At 38.2% G+C, this 20,978-nt stretch overlaps 1 protein-coding gene across 10 annotated transcripts in view; it reads left to right on the top strand.

The window, feature by feature from the left end:
• The window catches only part of MEIS2 (Meis homeobox 2), a 193,237-nt gene that overhangs the window by 45,361 nt on the left and 126,898 nt on the right, over positions 1 to 20,978 (top strand). For all 10 annotated transcript variants that reach the window (XM_016139592.2, XM_016139593.2, XM_016139589.2 and 7 more), the window contains one exon: positions 15,003 to 15,148. In XM_016139592.2, coding sequence (XP_015995078.1) covers positions 15,003 to 15,148 — 146 coding nt within the window. The remainder of the gene's footprint in view (positions 1 to 15,002; positions 15,149 to 20,978) is intronic.

Below are 20,978 nucleotides of genomic sequence, written 5' to 3'. Positions count from 1 at the left end.
CTAATTTCCTCTAAAATCTTTGAATTTTAACATAAAGACTCAGGATATAAATAGTTGAGGAAGTCATTACCGATTTTAGTAGGTCTGCGTTTTGTAATTTGGACAGTTATCATTTAGCTGTGCTAAGACCCTCTGTTAGGAATAGTTTTGCAATTATGAAATGAAGTTGGCCACCTCTTCAGTGATTACTGGCTGGTGGTAGAAATTGTGTTGTACTGGGTCAGCAGTGAATTCCTCACTCAAATGGTGTCGAGTCAGCTGGTTTTTAATTTGTTATCTTCTCAAGAGTGCATTCACTGACTTTATCACTGAGAAGAATGACTCCCTAGCCTAGTGTGATCAAGATCCGGAAATTCGCTGCATCAGCATATTAAGGTTGGACTGCTATTTGATTGGTGGCTCTGAGATCTGATCTTACAGCAAAGATGTCAGTTCTCTCATAGGCTGGTTTGCACAGGTATGTGAATAAATCTACAGAGAGAGCAAACCCCTTTTCCTCCTGGGAAATGGTTGAACAACTTTTCCTCTCAAAGACCTTTACAGCTCCTGTTTTATCAGCTAACAGGGCCTGAATAAAGTTCACATGGGTACTCCTTGAGCTGAGTTGTCTGTCTTCATGACAGAGTATGGGGGTGTGCTATGGCAAACTAATAATTACATGGCTTTCAGCTCCTCGTCTTTCTAGAATTAGATGGATGGCAATCAGGAGTGGTAATATTTCTTACATAGTAGCAAGTGCAATTTTTTGCTTTGGGGCCATTTTGAAGTATGAGTTCTAGAAGACTGAAGAAGAAATTATTTTTCTTAAGCAAATGTGTTTTTCAGCCAGTGGTGACTCTGTTTTCATTTTTTCCCCCATGTGAATGCGTCATTAAACAAATGAAAGAAGGAAGGAAAAAGTAAGAATGAAATGAAACTAACTCATCGATTATCTGATATGAGCTAAATATCACTCATCTCAAAATTCAGATGAGTCATTTGGCCATGATCAGGCATTAGTAAGTACCACTTATCCAGGTTCAAAGCAATAAGGCACCAATTTTCCCATATCCTCCTTTTTGAAAATATGAATTCCACTTCATCTGGAAATATAGAATGTGTTTTGAGGTTGAGTTCATAGACTTGAGTTGTAGTTCCAGCTCTCTTACTGGCTAGCCACGTGATTTGAGGCAAGTTTCTTAACCTATGTTATTTCACTTTCTGACGACATTAATAGTAATTAAAATACCAAACTCTGAACTGTCCTGCAGTTGAGATGATGCCTATTATACCTGGACTCATTCTAGGTGCTCCACAAATGCTAATTTGTTCCCTTCCATATTATATGATGGATTCAGGGATTATCTGAAGGCATGGATCTGGCTGGCGAGGGTTAGTATTAATTTGTATTTTCCATTTATTTTTATTCCTAAGGGTACTCACAGTCTTTCATGAGTGGTGTCATTTTCTCTGAAATTAACTGAGATCTCCAGTATGAGATTTTTTTCAAGATTAGGAGAAATGTGTTCATATTGAATTCTCCAAAAGATTTTACCTTTTTTATTATTATTGGTACTTTCTTTTTTTTGCAACTTGAATAGATCTTTGTTAATAATATTTCCCATAATGGTATTTGGCCAATGGAGAAAAATGTTTTTCAGTAAAATCTGCAAAGCGTATTCCGACCATCGACTTTACATCTTTATAAATCAACAGGTTTATAAATATCATGTTGAGCTTCTCCCTACAGCATCTTTCAAATGCTGCCCTAAATCATTTCATCTTTTCAGAACTTCACTACAATTGAGAGAATCCCAACTCCAACCTCTCTGTGTTGTATGCTATACTTTCTACCAATGTCTGTTTTATGCCAAATAACATGTTTATGGAGATGTCCCTATAATATGCTTAACATTATTTTTATTAACTTTATTGAGGTATAATTTTTACCCAAAAACTTCACCCATTTAACATATACAATTTAATGAATTTTGCAGCTGTACACACTCATGGCACCAGCATCATAATTAAGAAACTATATACATTTTCGTAAGCACCCAAAAGTGTACCTGTACTCCTTTTTAGTTCGTCGTTCCCTCTGTACCTGTCCTCAAGCAACCATTGATCAGCTTTCGGTCATTATACATTAGTTTGCATTTTCTAGAATTTAATATATTTCAAATCATACGGTATGCAGTTGTTTTGTGTTTGGCTTTTTGCATTGAGCATAATGACTGAGATGTAACATGTTGTATTTATCAATAGTTTGTTCTTTTTTTTTGCTGAGTAGTATTTCTGTGTAGGATATACCACATTTTGTTTATCTTTTCACACTACTTCGTTTTAAGAAAGAAAGTAACATTTATTGATGCATCTCTGTTGTGTCAGACACTGTGTGAAACTATATGCCCTGTATAAAATTCCTGAGCTTATTACTAAGTGTCAAGTACCTGGTACAAGGTAGTGATTTAATAAATAATAGATATCATTTATTATTTCATTCAATTTTTGCAATTAACCTATTGGATACTATAATTCTTCCCATTTCATAGATGAGGAAACTGAGGTTCAGATGGTTAATCTCTTGACAGAGGTCACACTCAACCAGTAAGAAATAATCGATACAGGATCTCTTTTATCCAATAACTCACGTTTCTTCCATTGCATCATTATTTTCCTCCAAGAGCATGTGTGGTTATGTGGGGAGGGGGTGAAGGGACAGAGTGGTGGGGCAAGAAGTATGTCAGAAGTGAGTCTCCACTGTACAAGTAATACGGCTGCTCAAAGAAATAGAATAAAGTTAGAAATTTACAAAAAGGGTGAACCAAGTATGTAGGGCACCTCTGTTGTTAGTTGTCTCTTTCAATCAAGTTGCTTCTTCCATGCAGTTTATCTTACAAGTTAATGTCTTTGAAATTTATAGAACATTGAGTCCATGACCAGTTTTCAACTCTTAGAGACCAAATTCTGCATAGCTTCTGTTTCCAAGCTTTAGCTATAAACCCATTAAAAAACAAACAAACAAACAAACAAACTCCAAGGAATATAGAGTCATCCATTTATTCAATAAAAGGTACATACTACACCCATGATATTATATAGTTCTAAGAGTGATATGAAAAAAAATTCAAAATGTGGTTCCTGACTTGTAGAGACTCATATAGAAAAAATGTAAAAGAAATGTAGCAGTGGCATGGGTGTGTGTGCGTGTGTGTGCGTGTGTGTATGTGTGCACGTGTGTGTTTCTGGAAGTGTCTGGAGTTATTCTGGTTGTTAAAATAAACCTTAAAAGAGAATTAATTATTTGGGCTAGGGTTCTGTTATAATGCAATGGAATTGAGAGTGAATAAGGATTAATTTCAGTGTTAAGGTCAATCTATTTTTCATTATGCATAAATTTGTAATGTAAACAGTATAAAATCCACCCAAAATGTTTTTGAGTACTTTTTTTATATGCAAGGTGTTGAGATGACATTAGTATGTGGCCTTGAAATCACATTGTTTTGAAGTGGTTCAGAAAAGATTATTGATATCTTCAATCTCAGCTACTAGGATTCTTTGTCTTCCAGCATGCTTTCTTTTTAATATAAGGAGGCCAAAATGTGTTCATTTAAAAAAAAAATCACAACTTTATTGAGATATAATCCACATATTATATAATTCACTCGTTTAAAGTGTACAATTCGATGGTTTTTAGTGTATTTACAGAGTTGGGCAACCATCACCATGATGAATTTTAGAACATTTCATCACCCAAAAAGAAATCTCATACCTGTTAGCAGTCATTCTCCATTGAAAGTGAATTTTTAAAGGGCCTTTGTTTTTTAGTTCTTTAGTAAATAGGCTATATGAAGAATAATCAATTTATACTATCTTAGATTATTCTTATTAAACAGTCATAGTCTTTCTTTTTCTTTAGGGCTTATATGTTGTGAATTACCATTTGCATTACTTTACAAAAACATATCTGCTTATTCTCAAATCATAGTAGCAGATTTATTTAAAACAATTGTAGTAAGTGGAATGCCTAAATGCACAGTAGATACTTTTTACATCTAGTAGTTTACTTTCTGAACTTAAACAAAAATTCAGAGTTTTATTAGAAAACTCTGTTGTGTGAAAATACTCTTTGAAAAAAATATACAAAATATACTTTTCCAAAGATTAACAAATATGCCCCAATTCTGATGTATTAACGGTTTAAAAAGTATTCACCAGTTATCGACTTCATAGGTACTATTTTTTTTTCCGTATGTAGCTGTGACTAGCTTCCTAAAAATTTCCTAAAGGAAATGTTGATGATATTCCTATCTAGTTGTCCTAGTAAGTATACATCATTATTATTATTGAGATGGCTATCTTTTCTCTAAATATAAAGGATTTCTTTTTGTATTATTTCACAATGTCAGCTTTAAAGTTGAACTTTTATTAAAATATTCTATTGTTTTCATTTTACAGCAATTAAGAAATATTTAATCTTTTTGTTTTTGTTCAGCTATTTGAAACAGTGTCTGCTCATACAGATTCACAGAGAAATACTGTATTAATAATCCAAACTGATCAACTGTTTGATATTATAAAAATGTATTGTCCCTATTTTTGTTTTAGATAGTGACTATGATAATGAAAAAGGATCCTAAAAATCGAATGAAATAATTTCTGTTATACATATAACTTGCTTCTTTGTTATTTCTCCTAACACATTTTATTATTGGTTCATATTTAATGTTTTATTGCGCATAAAAGTATGCTAAAAGAGACAATAAGGTAGAAAATCTTATAGTTGATAAAATGAGAGTATCATCGATGTATACTGAACATATAGGTTCAATGTAGTTAACACATTCTTGGAAGCAGACTAATTATATTCTAGTTTTAGTATAAAATGCTAAAAGTACATTTTATATAAAAGGACTTCATTAGGAGATTCTTTTTTTGCAAACATAAAGGCCATGTCTTTCCTTGAAAGACCTGTTGATTCAGAGATGTTAGCCAGCTATCTTTACTAAAACACTTTACAATGCTAAAAATAGTCCACTTCAGTTAAATATGGATATTTTAAAAAAGAAAATCCCAGTTAGACTGCAACAGAAGGACATTTTGTGTGACAATATTTTGCATGATTAAAAATTTAAACAGAATAACAGCTATTTATATTTACAGTTACATGAGAGTAATTACTAAAGCAGACAAAATACTTAGAGCATAATTTAATAATGTTTTCCTCTAGCAAAGGTGCCAAAATGGTTATTTGCATAATTTTCACAATTTGTACAGCAACAGAGCTAAGTGAAATTGGGAAGACATCCCCCCCCCCACACACCCCAACCACCTTTTTTCTTTTGTAGGAGATGTGGAGAAGAGACTAATATATCATAACAACTCATTTTTGTATAATTTTGCATAAAAATCATGACCTTTGTGTCACACCATTAGGTGAAAGAGATGTGTTCCATTCATACTTTCTCTTTTAGGGTCCATCTTTCAATGGCCAGCCTCAGCCCAACTTCAAGGCTCCTAATTATCACATTTACTGGTTCAAAGATTAACCTTCTGAGAGGGGCATTCTGGACTGTTGGTAACTTGATCAGCTTGGTCTTCTCTTGGTCTTTCTTTTTCTGGTTCTTTGTATCTCAGGAGGGAGATGATGGTATCTGGCACATTCCTAGGATGACTTGAAGATAGCAGCCTTCTGTGTTTAGGGCTGAAAGATTGTGAACTCTGTGAGCTGAAATGCCACTCTGGGGAGGTGAACAGAACATTAAAAAAGCTTTAGCTGTAGGTAGTATAGTGCAAGTAGAGTCAAATTTGAGAGCTGGGACTTGAGTGGACATTTGTCCCTGCTTTCTGCCTTAATAAAATCTGAGTGTTAACTGTGGAAAAGGGCATTGGAGAGATCACTAAAAATGAATCATTAGAGTGCCCAGAAGAGCTTTATTATGATGTACTGTGAATAACTCCAGAACCTACCCTGTACTTTTCTATGTGCTTATCAGGTAACTGAGTAACAAGTACATTCTTTTATCCTCCACCACAGAGGTTAAGCAATCTGCTAAATTATAATGGCAAAGGAATATACTATTCTGCTGGCTTCCGTCAGTATCCTTTTGAGAATTCTGTGGGAGATTAGGAAAGTAGATATCCTTTCTTGAAATATTTTAAAATTTTCAAGCAAAATATATATTTATTTCTAACTTAAGTGAACCATAGGCTAAGAGTACTGGAAGCTTTCGTTCATTTGTACTGTAAAGGATTAGAGGGTTTCAGTCAATAAACAAAGCCATTTTATGGCTCCTGAGGGGTAAATTGAGGGGACTGATTTGGTCAAGGACCAGTATGAGGATGTTTCTGTTCAACAGTTAACAGGATTCAACATGATATGGAAAATACAGGCGTGCAAAACTATACTACGACACTCGGTTGCCAGCTAAAGCCTAAAACACAGCCACATTTACATATGTGTCCATCTGTCTGTTTTTACACTTTATTTTTCCAACCAGTGGGTGAAGTGGTTTTCATCCAAGCTGCAGTCTGAATTTTTTTTTCACCCACCACTTTCCATTATATTATATAGATGCATATTTTAAAGTGTATGTTATTTGTCTCTGGACACACATTTGCACAGCCTTGGCTGGGTTTTCGTTTCTCTTCTGGAAGGTGAGCTTGTGTTCGCAGGCCTCCGCGTTGCAGCTGCCTGCACCAGCCAGGTTGCCTGGGGATCACTGAGTTAGGGAGCAGTTGGTGGCCTTCACCAGGTTGCAGAAATCCTCTGGCGCAGGCCAGGGTGAAGCTGCCTGGGCCACAGTCTGGGGCGAGCCGGTGAGAATGGAAGTGCTTTCGGTCTCTTCAGTGGAGAGCCTGTGTAAATCCTGTGTAAATAGAGGGAGGATAACAAAGAATGAGCCCCTGCAGCTCTGAGCATTTGGAGCCATTTGGGGCTGAATTTGCTAAATGCTGCTTATACCGCCTGAAAAGTTGAAGAGAAAGGAGCATAAAATCCCCTCTTTTTTTCCCTTTCTGCTCCTACCCCGGGGGGAGGGTGTTCAGGACCAGGGTAGCCTGAGGTAAGCCGATGAAGACTTGTTTTTTCAGTGCTCTTTTGAGTGTGAAAAAGGTGGCCTGGGTCACTGTCCTCTCTTTAATGTCGGAAAACCCACACAGTTAGTAAATGTTGCATGTAAACGAAAGCATTTCATCTCTTCTGCTTCCCTCCATGCTAGTGGGCCATGAACTAGTCACTTGAAAAATCACAGAAAAATTTCACTTTAACGTGTCCAGACAGTTAAGCACAGCAGGAGAGTAAAAGAGATCAGTAATTAGCAAGTCTCACTGCTGGCCCCTCACCCCACCTCTCGCCCCTCACCCTCCACATTTCTGGGCCTGCGGCTTCGCCCTCCCCCAAACCTGATCTGATATGAAGAAAGGTAAATTGCATGTGGAAAAAGATTTACTTTGTGGATGGTTCTTGGAAAGCAAGTTTTGCGAGGCTATCATCTAAAACAGAACTAGGTAAAGGCAAAGGTCACAGTGGCTTCTTCTTTTTTTTTTTTGCATCTCATTTGAAACGCAGGTTTCTCGGCGGGATATCCTAAATTAAATTCCTGGAAGGTAGTCCCGAAAGAAAATATCTTTTTACTCTTGGTGCATTTTAATCCTGTTTTCAAAGTACTATATTAAGAGAAAAAAAAGCATAACGAAATGATGACAGAAAATGAGCTTACAAAGAACTGTGTGTTGCCATTCCACAGCTACATGATACTTCATTTTTAACTGTAATGTTTTCGATAATCTAAACAGCCTGGATGATGGACAACCCTCTCCAACACTCTCTCTTCCCCATTGGAATAGGGCATGTTTAAGATGGAGCACCGTTTTCATAAACAGCATATGACACATGTCTCAGGCACAGAAGGATCATCTCTGAGGAGGGCCATGCACATATGTGAACACTAAAACACTGGGCATGATACTCCCAGCGCCCACAGGGCAGGGGTTGGGGAATAAGGTAGCCAGAGGCTTGGTGGCCACTAGAACAGGTGACCAGAGCCAGGGACTCTCCTTCAGGGGCACTTTCTTCAAAGCAGGTTATAGTCTCACAGGGTCCTAATACTATGTCTAAAGGCTCTTGCTATCAGTTTGTCCATTCCACTAACATTTGAGTATTTACTCTGTCAGGGCTTAGGAATCAGAAATGAGTAAGATACAGCCTCTGTCCTGAAAAAACTCATAGTTGAGCAGGACAGACAATTAGCAAACAGATAAATGTCAAAACAGAAGAGTATAATAGACATAAGAACAAACTGCTGAAAAAGTAGAAAGCATAGTATACTAACTTTATTAATGGGAACTGGGGAAAACGTTACCAAAAATGTTCTTTTTCACTGGGTTTTGAAGGTTGACTAGGAGTTTGCCTGGACAAAGAAGAATGAATGGAAAGGAAGGAAAGGGAAAAAATAAAGAGAAAGGGCATTTTGGGTCAAGCAGAAAGATCCCTTGGCTCAGAAAATCTTTAAAATTCAACAGGTGCTCTTATTTCAAAATTATACTTAATTAGAACTTTAGATCCACAGGGAACAATAATGATCCTATAGATAATGGATATACCTTTTGTGTAAAAATATGTATCTGCTTGTTTCTTGGTTCATATTTACTTTTAAATGTGCTTGAGGTTTGTTTCTTGAGCAGTGAGGGCTGATCCAGAATCAGCTTCACTTTTCACATCTTCTTTCCTCCCAAGGGAGTGAACAGAGGCTATGAAAGTGGTCTTTGGAGGACAAACACCACTCTGCCACTAATTGTGTGACCTTCGACAGGTTAATTTCTTTGAGTCTCAGTTTTCTTATCTGTAAAATGGAATTGATAATAGTAGTTATTTCATTCGTTTGTTGTGTGGAGTGAATGAGCATTGGAACATTGCAAGTGCCCAATGAAAGTTACTTTTGATAGTGGTGATAATGAAAGTGACAATAGTGTTGATAAAGAACAGGACCCTGTATTCTAGAGATAGAGAAATGGTGTAGAAAAGGGACAACCCTATTTAACATTAAAATATACCTAATTCCTAGAAATAGATTATTTGGAAGATGTGTATGTGTGTCTGTATACATGTGTGTGCATGCATGTGTGTGTATGAAGTTAGTGAATTTATATTGTACAAATTGAAAATTAGAATGAATATATTGAGTTTCTATTTACTAAAAAAAAATAAAAGGGAAAAAAAGCCATGTTCCCCAAGATGAGATATTTTTTAAAGTATATATTTCGTATGAATGTAATGAACTATTAAACTTGGTCCAAAACTTGGAGAAGTGAGGATTAGATAACACATCACTAGCTTATCTAAAAGAAGTACAAAAGCTATTAACCCCAATACATAATTCATTTGTGCTAATTATTTCTTCAAGAATACAGGACCGAGAGGTCACTTTTAGATGTTTATTATTTGACAGTGTACCAAAATGTCATAGAAAACTTATTCTGTTTTTTAAAAAGTGACTTTGAGGCAGGGAAATATAGCACTTAAATTACAGTTCTGTGAAATGTTTAATAGTACTGAACAGTGACGGCATCAAAGCCCATGAGACCCTGACTGTATGGACAGTACATTCTCAAATATTTGTAGCATTTCTAGGCTCTGGAAATCAGTTTGGTGCTCTCCATGTAAGGGTCTCCACTTGGATCACAATAAATCCATTATAAAAATCCAGAGTCTCAAAGATTCTTGCTGTACTAAATATATGTAAATCCCTCACAGGCAATGGCTTACTTTTGGGAAAAAAGTTTGCACATTTCTGTTTGAACCTCAATAAGCTCGGTCCAGCTCTAGCTCAATGCCAACCCTGGGCCTTAGATTTAATCTCTCCTCTACACTTAGACCTTTGCCTATAGGATCAAGCCTTGCTTAGATCTTTCATTGATTGCAGGGTTCAAATGAGGTAATACTTTGAAAAGTAAAAGATGATTAACAATATTAATGTGAAAATACTAGTGGTAGTAACACTGGACTTGAAGTTGCCTGGTCTCCAGTTTATCCTTTGTCACATGTAGCTGTGGAATCTTGGGCAAGAATTTAACCTCCTGGCCTTGATTTCTTCACTGCTAAATGTCTGGGTTTTGGTTTGTTTGTTTGTTTGTTTGTTTATTTGTTTGTTTGTTGTGGAGGAGTGGGGAGAGGGAGGAGGAGTAGATAGAAAAAGTTGGACTAGGACCCTTTTGGTCATTGAGTTATAATTCTGACAGGGTGAGAAGGCCACATCCTGGTGGTGTTGAACTCATCATAGCACATCATCACTGTTTGTATCATTCCTTTATTCCAAGCCAAGTAATTGATATCTAAAATACAGGCAGATTTTTGGCTAAATAGAAGAAGTAGTATACTACCATTTTATGGATTGGGAATGGCTGCCTTAGAATCATCTGAAAATCCCCTCATAACATAGCCATATGTTTCCTTGATTCACTGGCTACACAGCTATGGATGTGAATTTCTGCCACCAGCTAGATGTCTTGATCTGTGGAAAGGATGTGTGACTTGCTCTTGAGCATAAATGTAAATCCAGTGAGAGATGTTTCTCAAAGATGAATCTCTCAAAGTCTCAAACAGGAAGAATACCCAGAGCTTAGATTCAGGCCTTCAGACAACCACCACCAGGGGTAGCAGGCTGAGGAGATCTCCTCTGTGCTCTACAGCGGTGTTTCTCAAATTTGAGTGGGCATCAGGACCACCTGGACTGCTTAGTGGCACTCAGAGCGTCAGGCCCCATTCCTGGCGATTCAGATTCAGTAGGTCTGGGGCAGGTCCAAGAATTCACTTTTCTCACAGTTTCTTCTCCAGTGGTCCCCATTTTGAGGGTCAGTGTCCTACAGCTTCTTTCTTCCTTTTTAACCCTCACCATCTGAAGGTCAGGATGGGGCTCAATTATATTGGCCAGTACATGCGATGGAGAACAGCATGGCTTTCCTGCAGTGAATAAGGCCCAGGCCAGGTTGCAGGTGCTCACCATGACCAATAACTCCATTCATGGGAGTAAAATAGAATTTTAAGTGAGGTCACATTTTATTTCAAATTAGAAGGTCATCTAGTTCAGTGGCTTCCAAAACCAGTTTGTTAAAAATACAAATTCCTTGTCTCTGCCCCCAGGATACTTTGATTCAGTAAGTCTGGGATGAGGCCTGGGGACCTGTGTTTTTAACAATCTCTCCTGATGATTTAACACACTTCAAAGTTATCTATCTACAGACTTTGAATATTTTTTTCCATGGTCACACACAGTGTGTTCTAGTAATACACAGCTATTTTGAATCTCTTTACCCAAAACTTAGACTGCGCCCTTAGTCAAGGTACTAACCACCTTTTAAAAGAAGCGTGACCAGTATTTATTTAGTTTTTCATCATTAGAGGTGGCAGTGCTGGTGGAATGGCCTTGTGATTCAGCCCCTCAAAAAGGCCCTGATGGGCACCGAGTTCTCTGAAGAACCGCTGTTCCTGGCATGTTTAGAAGTGACCGTGTGCACTAGGGCAAGCCACCCAGCTCCTTGGGTACCATATTGAGTGCGCTTGGCCCAGTTTGGGATGATCAGAAAGAGGGGCAGTTCCTTAAGGAAGCTCACTGGTAAGTTCAGTCATTCCCTCTCCCGACAATCACTGGGTATCTGCTCTGGGTCAGACATGGAGGTATGCTCTCAGGATAAAAAGATAAATAAAAAAACAGTTCCTGTTCTCAAGGGTTCCACACTTTGGAATCCTAACTTCAGATGCTGAGACGTATGCCTTTATCTCCCATACCTCCTCTGGCACATGCACCTGTACAAGTATACCCACACTTTTTGGCACAAAAACTCATTTGGTACAGGTGCCAAGGATTGCCAACTATCTTACGCACACACACATAGCCCTGAAACAAGAAAACGGTATCTACTTTCAGAGTTACTAACTCTAGCATCTGCAGGATTTTATTTTACATTGCAGATCACAGTTGCCTTTTAAATTTTTGCTTTATGCTGTTGTTAGTCCTCTATGTTGGAGTTGGTTCACAATCTATTGAAGGAAAAGACAGTGGTATTTATTGTATATTTGGAGAGGAAAATTCCTCTCTTTATAGAGGTATAAACACTAATGTTAATTTAAAAATATAACGTCTAGTGTCTAGTTATTATAAAAATAAGCATATTTTCCTTTACAATTATTTTTTACACTGGATTCTAATTCAGATATTTTACAACATTTATATAAAGTGGACTGCTTTGTGTTAAAATTCATGTAATGTTCCTGTCTTCTCCAGTTTAAGTCAGCCATCAAAGGATGCTCAATCTAGCTATATTTTTTTTTCTGTGAGCTAAATACAGTGAATCATATAGTTTGAAGATGTTACCAGGCCTCTTTGCTTTTAAGCAAAAGAAAATGCACTGTGGAAATGCTGCCTCTCATTTTTAAGGTCACCAATTGGGTTAAAGACAAATGCCGTTTTTTGCTGAACTTCCTTCAATTAAGCCATTAACCTTTGAAAATAAGTATATTCAAAAATCTATCAGAAAAAGCTAAATGAGATTTTAACAAAATCCTGACAATTTCAGCTTAAACATATACACAGAAACCATATGTGCTTAGAAAGAAATATATACACACAGGCATTGTTTACAGCCTGTGTTTTTATATTTGGAAGACACTGAAGGAAGAGCCATTCCATACATACATTATCTGAAATGTACATCCAGATAGCCCACATAGATTTCACATTAAGAGACAAAGATATCTTTATCCATAGTAGGTAGACAGACTGACTGACTTCAAACTCACTTGCAGTGTGCATTTTTTTTTTCCTCATCTCCGGGTACTGCTTTTCAAAAGCGCCTCAGGCTACAGAACAGCACCTCAGATCCCTAAGGCCCACTGCCTGGCTCCTAATAGCCACTCTCCATCTGTGTCACATGAACAGCTGATGAGATCGCTCCAGTGTCTGTATTTTGGAGAGCACATCCACTCAGGTTAAAATGCTAGGGTTGCCAAGGAGCAGTCAGAAGCCATTAGTGTGGGTGAGAATTTGCCTTGCAGCAGTTCCTTGGCATGGTGGGAAGCGTATGCGTGTGTGTGCGTGCATGTGTGTGTGTGTATGTGTGTGTGTCCTCGTGCAAGCAGCCCCTTAGTGTACATGGGTATGCAGGGTGCGTAGACAGATGAAGAGTAGACTGTGAACATACAGTATTCAGAAGTCAAATGCCTTTTGTTTCCCTGTACTCTGATTAGTTCTTTGCCTATTTGGGGTCCCTTTGACTCACTCTTTTTTTTTTTTTATCATAACAGACGGCAAAGAAAAAGAGAACAGCAACTTCGGGGTCATGCTCTAGTGTTTGGGCAGATGGAAGGGAGCTGCTTTGCCTTGGGGCAGGGTGGTTGTAATGAAGTGGCCTGTCAGTCTGTAAATAGTGAGGGTCATCTCTTCCATGTGATGGAGGGTATCGCATTGCAGTGAAAATGGAAATGTCAATAAAATTAATCTGCCAGCTCTTTGCTGTGGCTTTTCTGCTTCTCTGGTCAAAGAAGGTTGAGGGATTTTTTTTTTTTTTTTTTCCGGTGAGAGAGGAAAAGAACAGGTAGAGGATAGCCCACAGAGCGGACCCTGAAGTTGGAAGGCAGGAGCCCAGTGGGCAGGACGTCGTGGTGCGGCCCAGTCCAAGAGGAGGGAGTGTCTGGGAATGAGCCGCAGATCTGTGGCATTCCCCGGGAAGCTGCGGAGCCGCTAGCTCAGGCTACATTGAGCACAGAGTTTATTGTTTTAGGCTTTCTTGGACAAGGTTTTTACTTAGCATGGGATTTATGGCATTTACTGCTAATGAATGTCTATTCTTAAATTACAAAAAAACCCATCTCAGCGCAATTCCCAGATGTCCTTCCAGGACCCTGGCTTCTTAAACACCAGCGGGGAGCATAAACTCTCCACTTCTCTGTTTTCCTCTTTCGTGTGGCTCCAGGCTAATGATGTGCAAGGAAAACACAGCCATCTATAAAGCCCCAGTGCTGTCCCCGTATTCTTCATTTATTTTGCATTTGATTATGCCACAAGTCGGATCTTGTTTCTTTCCCTTTTTTAAAGTTATTAGTTCAAATATTAATGTAGGGATATGGCATATATTGCTGCTCTTGATTGATGCCTTCCCAAAAACAGGAAGACGTGCTCGTATGAATTTTAAGAAAGTAGGGGTCCTGCAATGCCTTGCCAGAAGAGTTTTTCAGATACATAATTTAGATGCCCTCCAGGCAGGCTTTCAAGGCATTTTTGCCGGAGGGCAAGAAAAAATAACTATGACTGTTAAAAGTAAATGATTTTTGCTAATGCACAATTAATGCCAGAGAAAAGCACAGAAGAGAAAGATGTTGATAGAAACTTCTGATTAAGTGAGCACCCTACCTTGATGTATACCCCCTATTTTTTTTTTTTTTTTAATGATAATGATCAGTGGTGCAGAGTGCTAAAAGTTTGCATGTCATGCAAATGCGGAGTGCAGGGTCATCTGAGGAGTTTTCGAGTGTGTGTGCTTAGGAGGTGACAGTTCTAGGAGGGGCTGAGCAGGCAGTGTGTTATGTGCAATGAACAGTGACACAGTTACTGTCACCTATGCAGGCAGCCCAGAATATATAGACTACAGAACATTTAACTTGATTACCCTACAGTATGTGTTCACTATGGGCACGGGGATGCATTTTCACCGAATGGGATTTCTGATGGCGGTTTTCCCACATTGGATTCCATAATTGACAAAGAGCTACTGCACTGTGTCAAGCGCACAATTATAATTGAATTAATGATACGGGAGAGTGTGAGACACACAAAATTAACATTTGAAGAGGCCTGGTTTAATTTTGTCTTTTACATATTTGTGTCTCCAATTATACTTTAATGAAAGAGAATATACCCGGTTAATGGATTTCTTTCAACAAGCTGAGCTGAGCTCATCATTAGCTGCACATTGTTGTTGGCCCCCTTTCTGTGTTTCCTCTAATGTATTTTCATTTTTTTTTCTACTAGGGGATGGTTTAGACAACAGTGTAGCTTCACCTGGCACAGGTGACGATGATGATCCAGACAAGGACAAAAAACGCCAGAAGAAAAGAGGCATTTTCCCCAAAGTAGCAACAAATATCATGAGAGCGTGGCTCTTCCAGCATCTCACAGTAAGTCAAGATGAAAGAGAAAAAAACAAGTTTTGTTGTGTTGCCTTTTCCCAGTTAGTTATACAGGTGCATACAGATTTCTTAAAATAAGATGCCGATTTTCCCTTTCTTGAAATCTGATGACTAACAGAACGGTTAAGGTTTTATCAACTATCGCCATCCATAGAGCACCCTCTAGAAAGATTTTTGTTTTAATAGAAAACAAATGGACCTTATTCAAAATGGTCTAGGACCCTAAACAGTATAATGAATAAATTTATTTGAGGTCTGAGAGTAACCAGATAATGCAACTGCTACCAAGGGAAATGTTTGTAAGAAGCTTGTGAAACCATCAACACTGCCGATTACACTCTTAACGAAAGCCATCTCCTCTAGGAGGTAAAAAATGCACCTTGCTACATACACGTATGTCCAAGCTCACGGTATCAAGTGGAACTGTAATCACTGAAACAGCTTTCAAACATGTTATGTGTTTATATGACAAACGCAGAAGGGTTATAGGTGCTATAACGCCTTTGTTCATAAGGTGGAGATTAAAGATTCTTCTTTAGCTGTTCAAGTCCGTTATTTTATAAGCTAACCCTCTTCACTTCTGGGAATTGATCAACTATGTGCAACATTTTTTAAGTAACAATTTATCTTTATCCTCCTGTTTGCAATCGGTTTTATATGGGTTTTATGCGTCGGTATATACTGTTGACTCTAAGACTCTCATGACAAGAAACTTACAATATATATTTTTACGGTGTAACTAGGCACTCATATTTTACTGTTCATTTGGAAATTCTAGGAGTGGTAAAGATTTCATAGGCTGTTTCTTCCTATAATATTATTTTCAGGCCATTTTATTTAGGCTAACGCTCAAAGATAGAGTCACGCATTAAAAGCTGAAGGTCTTTGATTATCCAACTTGCGTGTTGCCATGCTGAATGACATTAGTTACAGTGTCATGGGTCCAGGACAAGGTTCCACTTTTATTTATGGTGGCGGCTGCTGATCTGCTCTTCTAGCAGAGCTACAAAGGGCAAGGGGCGGAGTGGTGGTGGGGAGGGCCAAGTGATAGATTCACATTCCTAAATCGGCCATTTTGATGTAAGGACATTAGTAGCAAACTAAGGTGTATCGATCTGGCCTGTGGTGTCAGGATTAGCTGGGAGAACCAACGAGGCTGCTGGGGCAGTGGTTATTCTTGCCTTGCAGCTATGGCCATTTCAAAGGTCAGGGCCCTGCACTGACTCGGCTCAGAGGAATTAGACAGAACATGCGGTCTCTGGGCTGATTACTTAACCAAAGACAAAATAATGAGTCCTAAGCAAATACTGACTAATTGAAAGGGCTGTAAATCCATTACATATTGGTCAGGGATAATCAGGAGTATTTAATCACTTTTATCTATTCAGGAGCACTGAAGCTGCAACAGCAAAGCCCTGAACCTTGCCATGTGGTTATTATTCTCATCATTATCAAAATTACTTCACAGCTGTTCTTTGCTACATCACCTCAGCTGGAGATTTACTAACCTGTAAAATGTTTTTAATTTGGAAGTCGAGTGAGTGTGAGGGGAGGGGTTTCTCATTTTTAACTGAAGGTTTGTTTGGTTAGAGTAGCAACTAAGAAAGGCAGGGAAGCTGCAGGGTAGGCATGCCACTTTCTCCTAGGAGTTTACCTGTTCAGTTTCCTCCCTCTGTCTTCTTTCACACTCCACTTTTCTTGGCTGAAAATAAAAACTTCAACAGTTGCTTTCTGAGCGAACATCTCCCTCTGTCATCAAAACCAGTTCACAGAATACCAGAACCTTAGAGAATTTAGTTGCTCTACTTAACAGATGAGGAGGCTGAGACCCAGAAAGAGAAGTGACTAGCTCAAAGTCAAGCTCTGACCAGGACCCAAGTCTTCCTTGTCCCCAAATCTATGCTTTTCCCACCACTTTTATGATGACTGCTAAAATCATTATCACCTTTAATTGTTGCATATAAATCTCATAACCTCTGCCATCAACGCAGTCAGCTTCAAAGGGAGGATGGAGTGGAGATATGGAGAAGCAAAGTGCTGTTTTGTTTTTAAAGTTTCCTGCTCCTCCAGCCTTTCCAAATAGAGAAGACTTTCCTGCACCTCTTTCTTTAAGCCACCTTTCTCCTTCACCACTTGTATTCTGTGATTTGAATTTCCTGTGGAAGTGTCCAGGGCCCTTGCTGGACCTCTTGTCTTGTCCTGACCTTGTCCTGAAAGGAATCCACCCTGTGCCGTGGCCACTGGCAAAGAATTGTGGGTGGCCAGTGATTCCTGGGTGCTCGTGGCTCTACTGTGCGAGATGCTACTAAGCAACCCGGCGAGTGCTTCCCTCTTAGTTTAATGTGCACAAGGCTTTGTGCAGAATTCTCTGTCCACCTGAAAATTTTAGTTAATCCCTGTCTTTGGAGTGGGGAGAGGATACTCAAATAGCCAGAGCTGGAGAATCTAGGAAACAGGCATTTCAAGCTCAGTTTTCCTCGGTACTGGCTGAACCTCAGTTAAATCTCTTAAGTTCTCTGGACCTTCTATTTCCCCATTTTTCAAACGAAGGTAAGCAGTGCAGGCTCCTTTCCCACGCTCATAGGTTTCGGTTCTGCTCAAGAACATTTATTCAGAACACTGCTCTGTCCCAGCCTCTGGTCATCCTTTCTTCTCGGTCCCTCTTTCTTTTTGCTTTCCACTAAGTGCTTCATTTTTCTCCTCCGCATGGCCTTCTTTCACCACATGGCCCTTTCATTACTTCCTTCCACTGGCTTTGTCTCCCAGTCTTTCTCTTTGCTCCCCTTCTCTGCCTTTTCTGCACCTCCCTTGTATCTTAAGGAAATTCTTCTTGCCTTTTATCTTTGAAATTTTTTTTCTACCTCCATCCAGACTTCACTCCAGCTGAAGAGAAGAGGTTCAGTAACCTTGATGAGGATGGTCCTGTAAAACTTTTACTTTCCAATCTTTAATGAACTGAAAGATTTACTCCTCTATGATTCTGAGCTCAGAAACCAAGAATGGAGACCCCTAACTAGTGACATGTTAATTTAGACTTCTTTTCTCATGTGCACTAAAAGGGATGAGGAAGTCCTTGGAAATAGAGATGTCCTACTATATTTTTCTGTCTTTTAATTAATTTCAACTTTCAAAGTGAAATGTTGGCTCTAGCTCACTGAAAATAGATGTGGTCTAAATTATTATTTCATGTAAATTTCTTTACAAGTGCATGATTCAATGTGCATTCCTCCATTATTAGTCTCTTTAACATTATTTCAAACTGGTTTGTTCCCTTTTGTGCAGTATGACCTGTTCTTGTATTACAATAATCCCTGATGTACCCTTTTTTCTTTCTTTTATAAAAAAGAAGCTAATTGAATTATCTCATTATTTTAATTTGTTAAGCAAATGTATTTTGCATCTCAGGATGTGTTCTTAAAGAAGGGGGCTGCTAAGGCTTTGCCCCCTGAATGGGCCATTGGCCCATTTTGACATTCATGCATTCATTAACTAGGAGAACATAAAAGAACTCTGGTTGTATTTTTTTTTTTTTCCAAACACCCAACCAGCATGGAGCAACTTCTTCCAATAAGCCACAGGGGTCTCTCTACATATGTTCTCAACTGCAAACTATTGTCACCTATTCTGAATACCTCAAAAGGCCCAGAGAAAAAAGAATCCCACCTCAACAAAGACTAACTGTAGCAATTGTTAAGTCTTAGTTTCAATATGACAAAAATCATTAACCTTCAGTTTTCTTGGAAGAACAAGTTTCACTACAACTGTAACAGTTAAAACTATCCCCTAAATTCTTATGCACTACTAGTTTTAGGGGGAAAAGGTAATATATTTGCAGCTAATAGATTATTGATTATATTGTGGAGAATATTTAAACTAAATTCAAAGTGGCATTTAAAAAAACAAACTATTCAATGAATTGAGGAGTTTTCATATTCAGAGTTAAGCATTTAGAATTTGCTTACTCTAAGGCTAAGTAATTAGTTTCTAGTTTCTAACTACCAATTTCCAAAATGTCTTTTTAAAATCCCCTTTAGAAAACACAATAATCTTAAAGAAATAAATCCACATATATAGAAATTCAGCTACTGAAAAAGTTGTTTATATTATTACCCCCCTCTTCTATTGGTTGATGATTGTGCCTGGCTCTCAGACTAAGAAATCTAGTGAAGATCGAAGAAAGAATCTGTTAGAAATGTATGCGCTTTTGCTGGAAAGTACCCAATGGCAAACAAAAAAAAAAAAGAAAGAAAAGAAAAAAAGAAAAAAAGAAAAAAAAAACCAGGGAAATCCTAGGGAAGTATACTCCTTTCACAAACACATGGAGATTATGATATCATAAAAGTAAGCCTGCCATTACAACTGTTTTTATTTGACTTCAACGATAGTTAAAGAAAGAAACAGCAAGAAATAATACCCAGGCTAACGGTTTATTCATAACCATGAAAAACTCCTCCATGGCACGAAGTCCTTAGTGTGCTCAATTAGGCTCTCAGGCACCTCCACTTACCACCTTCAAGAGCTCCCCTAGTTGTGCTGCAAAGAATATATTTGATCATGGAATGAAAACAGGAAGTGCTCACACACAAAGACACCACTTGCTCATACCAGTTGCTGACTAAAGGTTTTCTTATTTGAAAACATAGGGATAAAGCTTACACTTAGGGGATGTAGGACTTCTTTCAAATATATGTATACAGAATCAGAAGCAAATTTACTTTAAAGTGACACAATTTTATGCAGTCGCCTTGAAACTGCAGATTCTAAACTGCCTTTTGTTCATGGCATAAGGCTTTGTCCTGTTACCCTATCTCTGGTGGTAAGGGAGAAACCTGCCTCTCAGGTGTTCATTCCTTTCACTCCTGGCCTAATAAAGCTTGCTTTATGGGATTTTGTAAAGGTCTCTTTTTGGCAATAAAAATGTGTTTTAAAGTATATTGTCCTACAGAGTCAATGAACCCACGTTATGAGTAAATAGAGCCCCTTTTACATTACAGAAACGTCTCTCTTCTCCAGTGATTATCATAATGTATGTATATATAGACTATTTTGCCTTTTAACTAGTTCTCTTTATCTCGTGTAGATCCAGATAGCTTTTTTTCTTAAATGAAGTGATACAATGTCACAATTAGGTACACATGGCCTGGAATCTGCTACACAGTAGATTTTTAATCTTGAACAGTTATTCTCTCTAAATTTCATTTTCCATGTCTGTAGAATGGGGATAATTCTAGAACCAACCTAGTAGGGTTGTTGCCGGGATTAAATGAGATAATGTAAAACATTTCAGCCCATGCCTGGTTCTTATAGTAAGTACATAATATAAAGTAACTATAATATTTTAATCTAGTTGAATGGCCAATGGGAGGCTTTGGCCAATGGAACTGGCCAACTGAAATTCCCACGCACTTTCCTGGGACAATATGAGATGTGGAGACCAGGTTTTGCCAACAAGTCCCAAATGCCCCTCAGCAGGAGAGAGTGTAGTCTAAACTCTGCCTTCTAGAGCCTTCTACATATTTGATGGCTGTTCAGTGATGCTAGGTAATAGCATCACAGAGTCCCAGTGCTAATGGAAAGCCAGAGCATCCTGGCCTTCTGGGTTGGGGTAGAAGATAAAGAAGCAGCTGATTACACAATAATTCAGGATGCCTCTGCTGAGCCTACTTTTTGAAGGGAATGCACCATTTCACCTTAAAGGGTGTGAGCAATGTCTAGAGTTCACAGCTGCCTCATAGAGTTAGAGTCTAGGCTCTTTGAGAAACTGTGCAGTATGTTTTGTTTATTTGTTTTTTGTTTTGTTTTGTAAAAAAAAAAAAAA

This window comes from Rousettus aegyptiacus, unplaced genomic scaffold (genome assembly GCF_014176215.1).
Source record: "Rousettus aegyptiacus isolate mRouAeg1 unplaced genomic scaffold, mRouAeg1.p scaffold_m13_p_3, whole genome shotgun sequence".
Lineage (NCBI taxonomy): Eukaryota > Metazoa > Chordata > Mammalia > Chiroptera > Pteropodidae > Rousettus > Rousettus aegyptiacus.
Note: the sequence above shows the minus strand (reverse complement) of the source record. Positions and strands in the feature narration are given on the sequence as shown.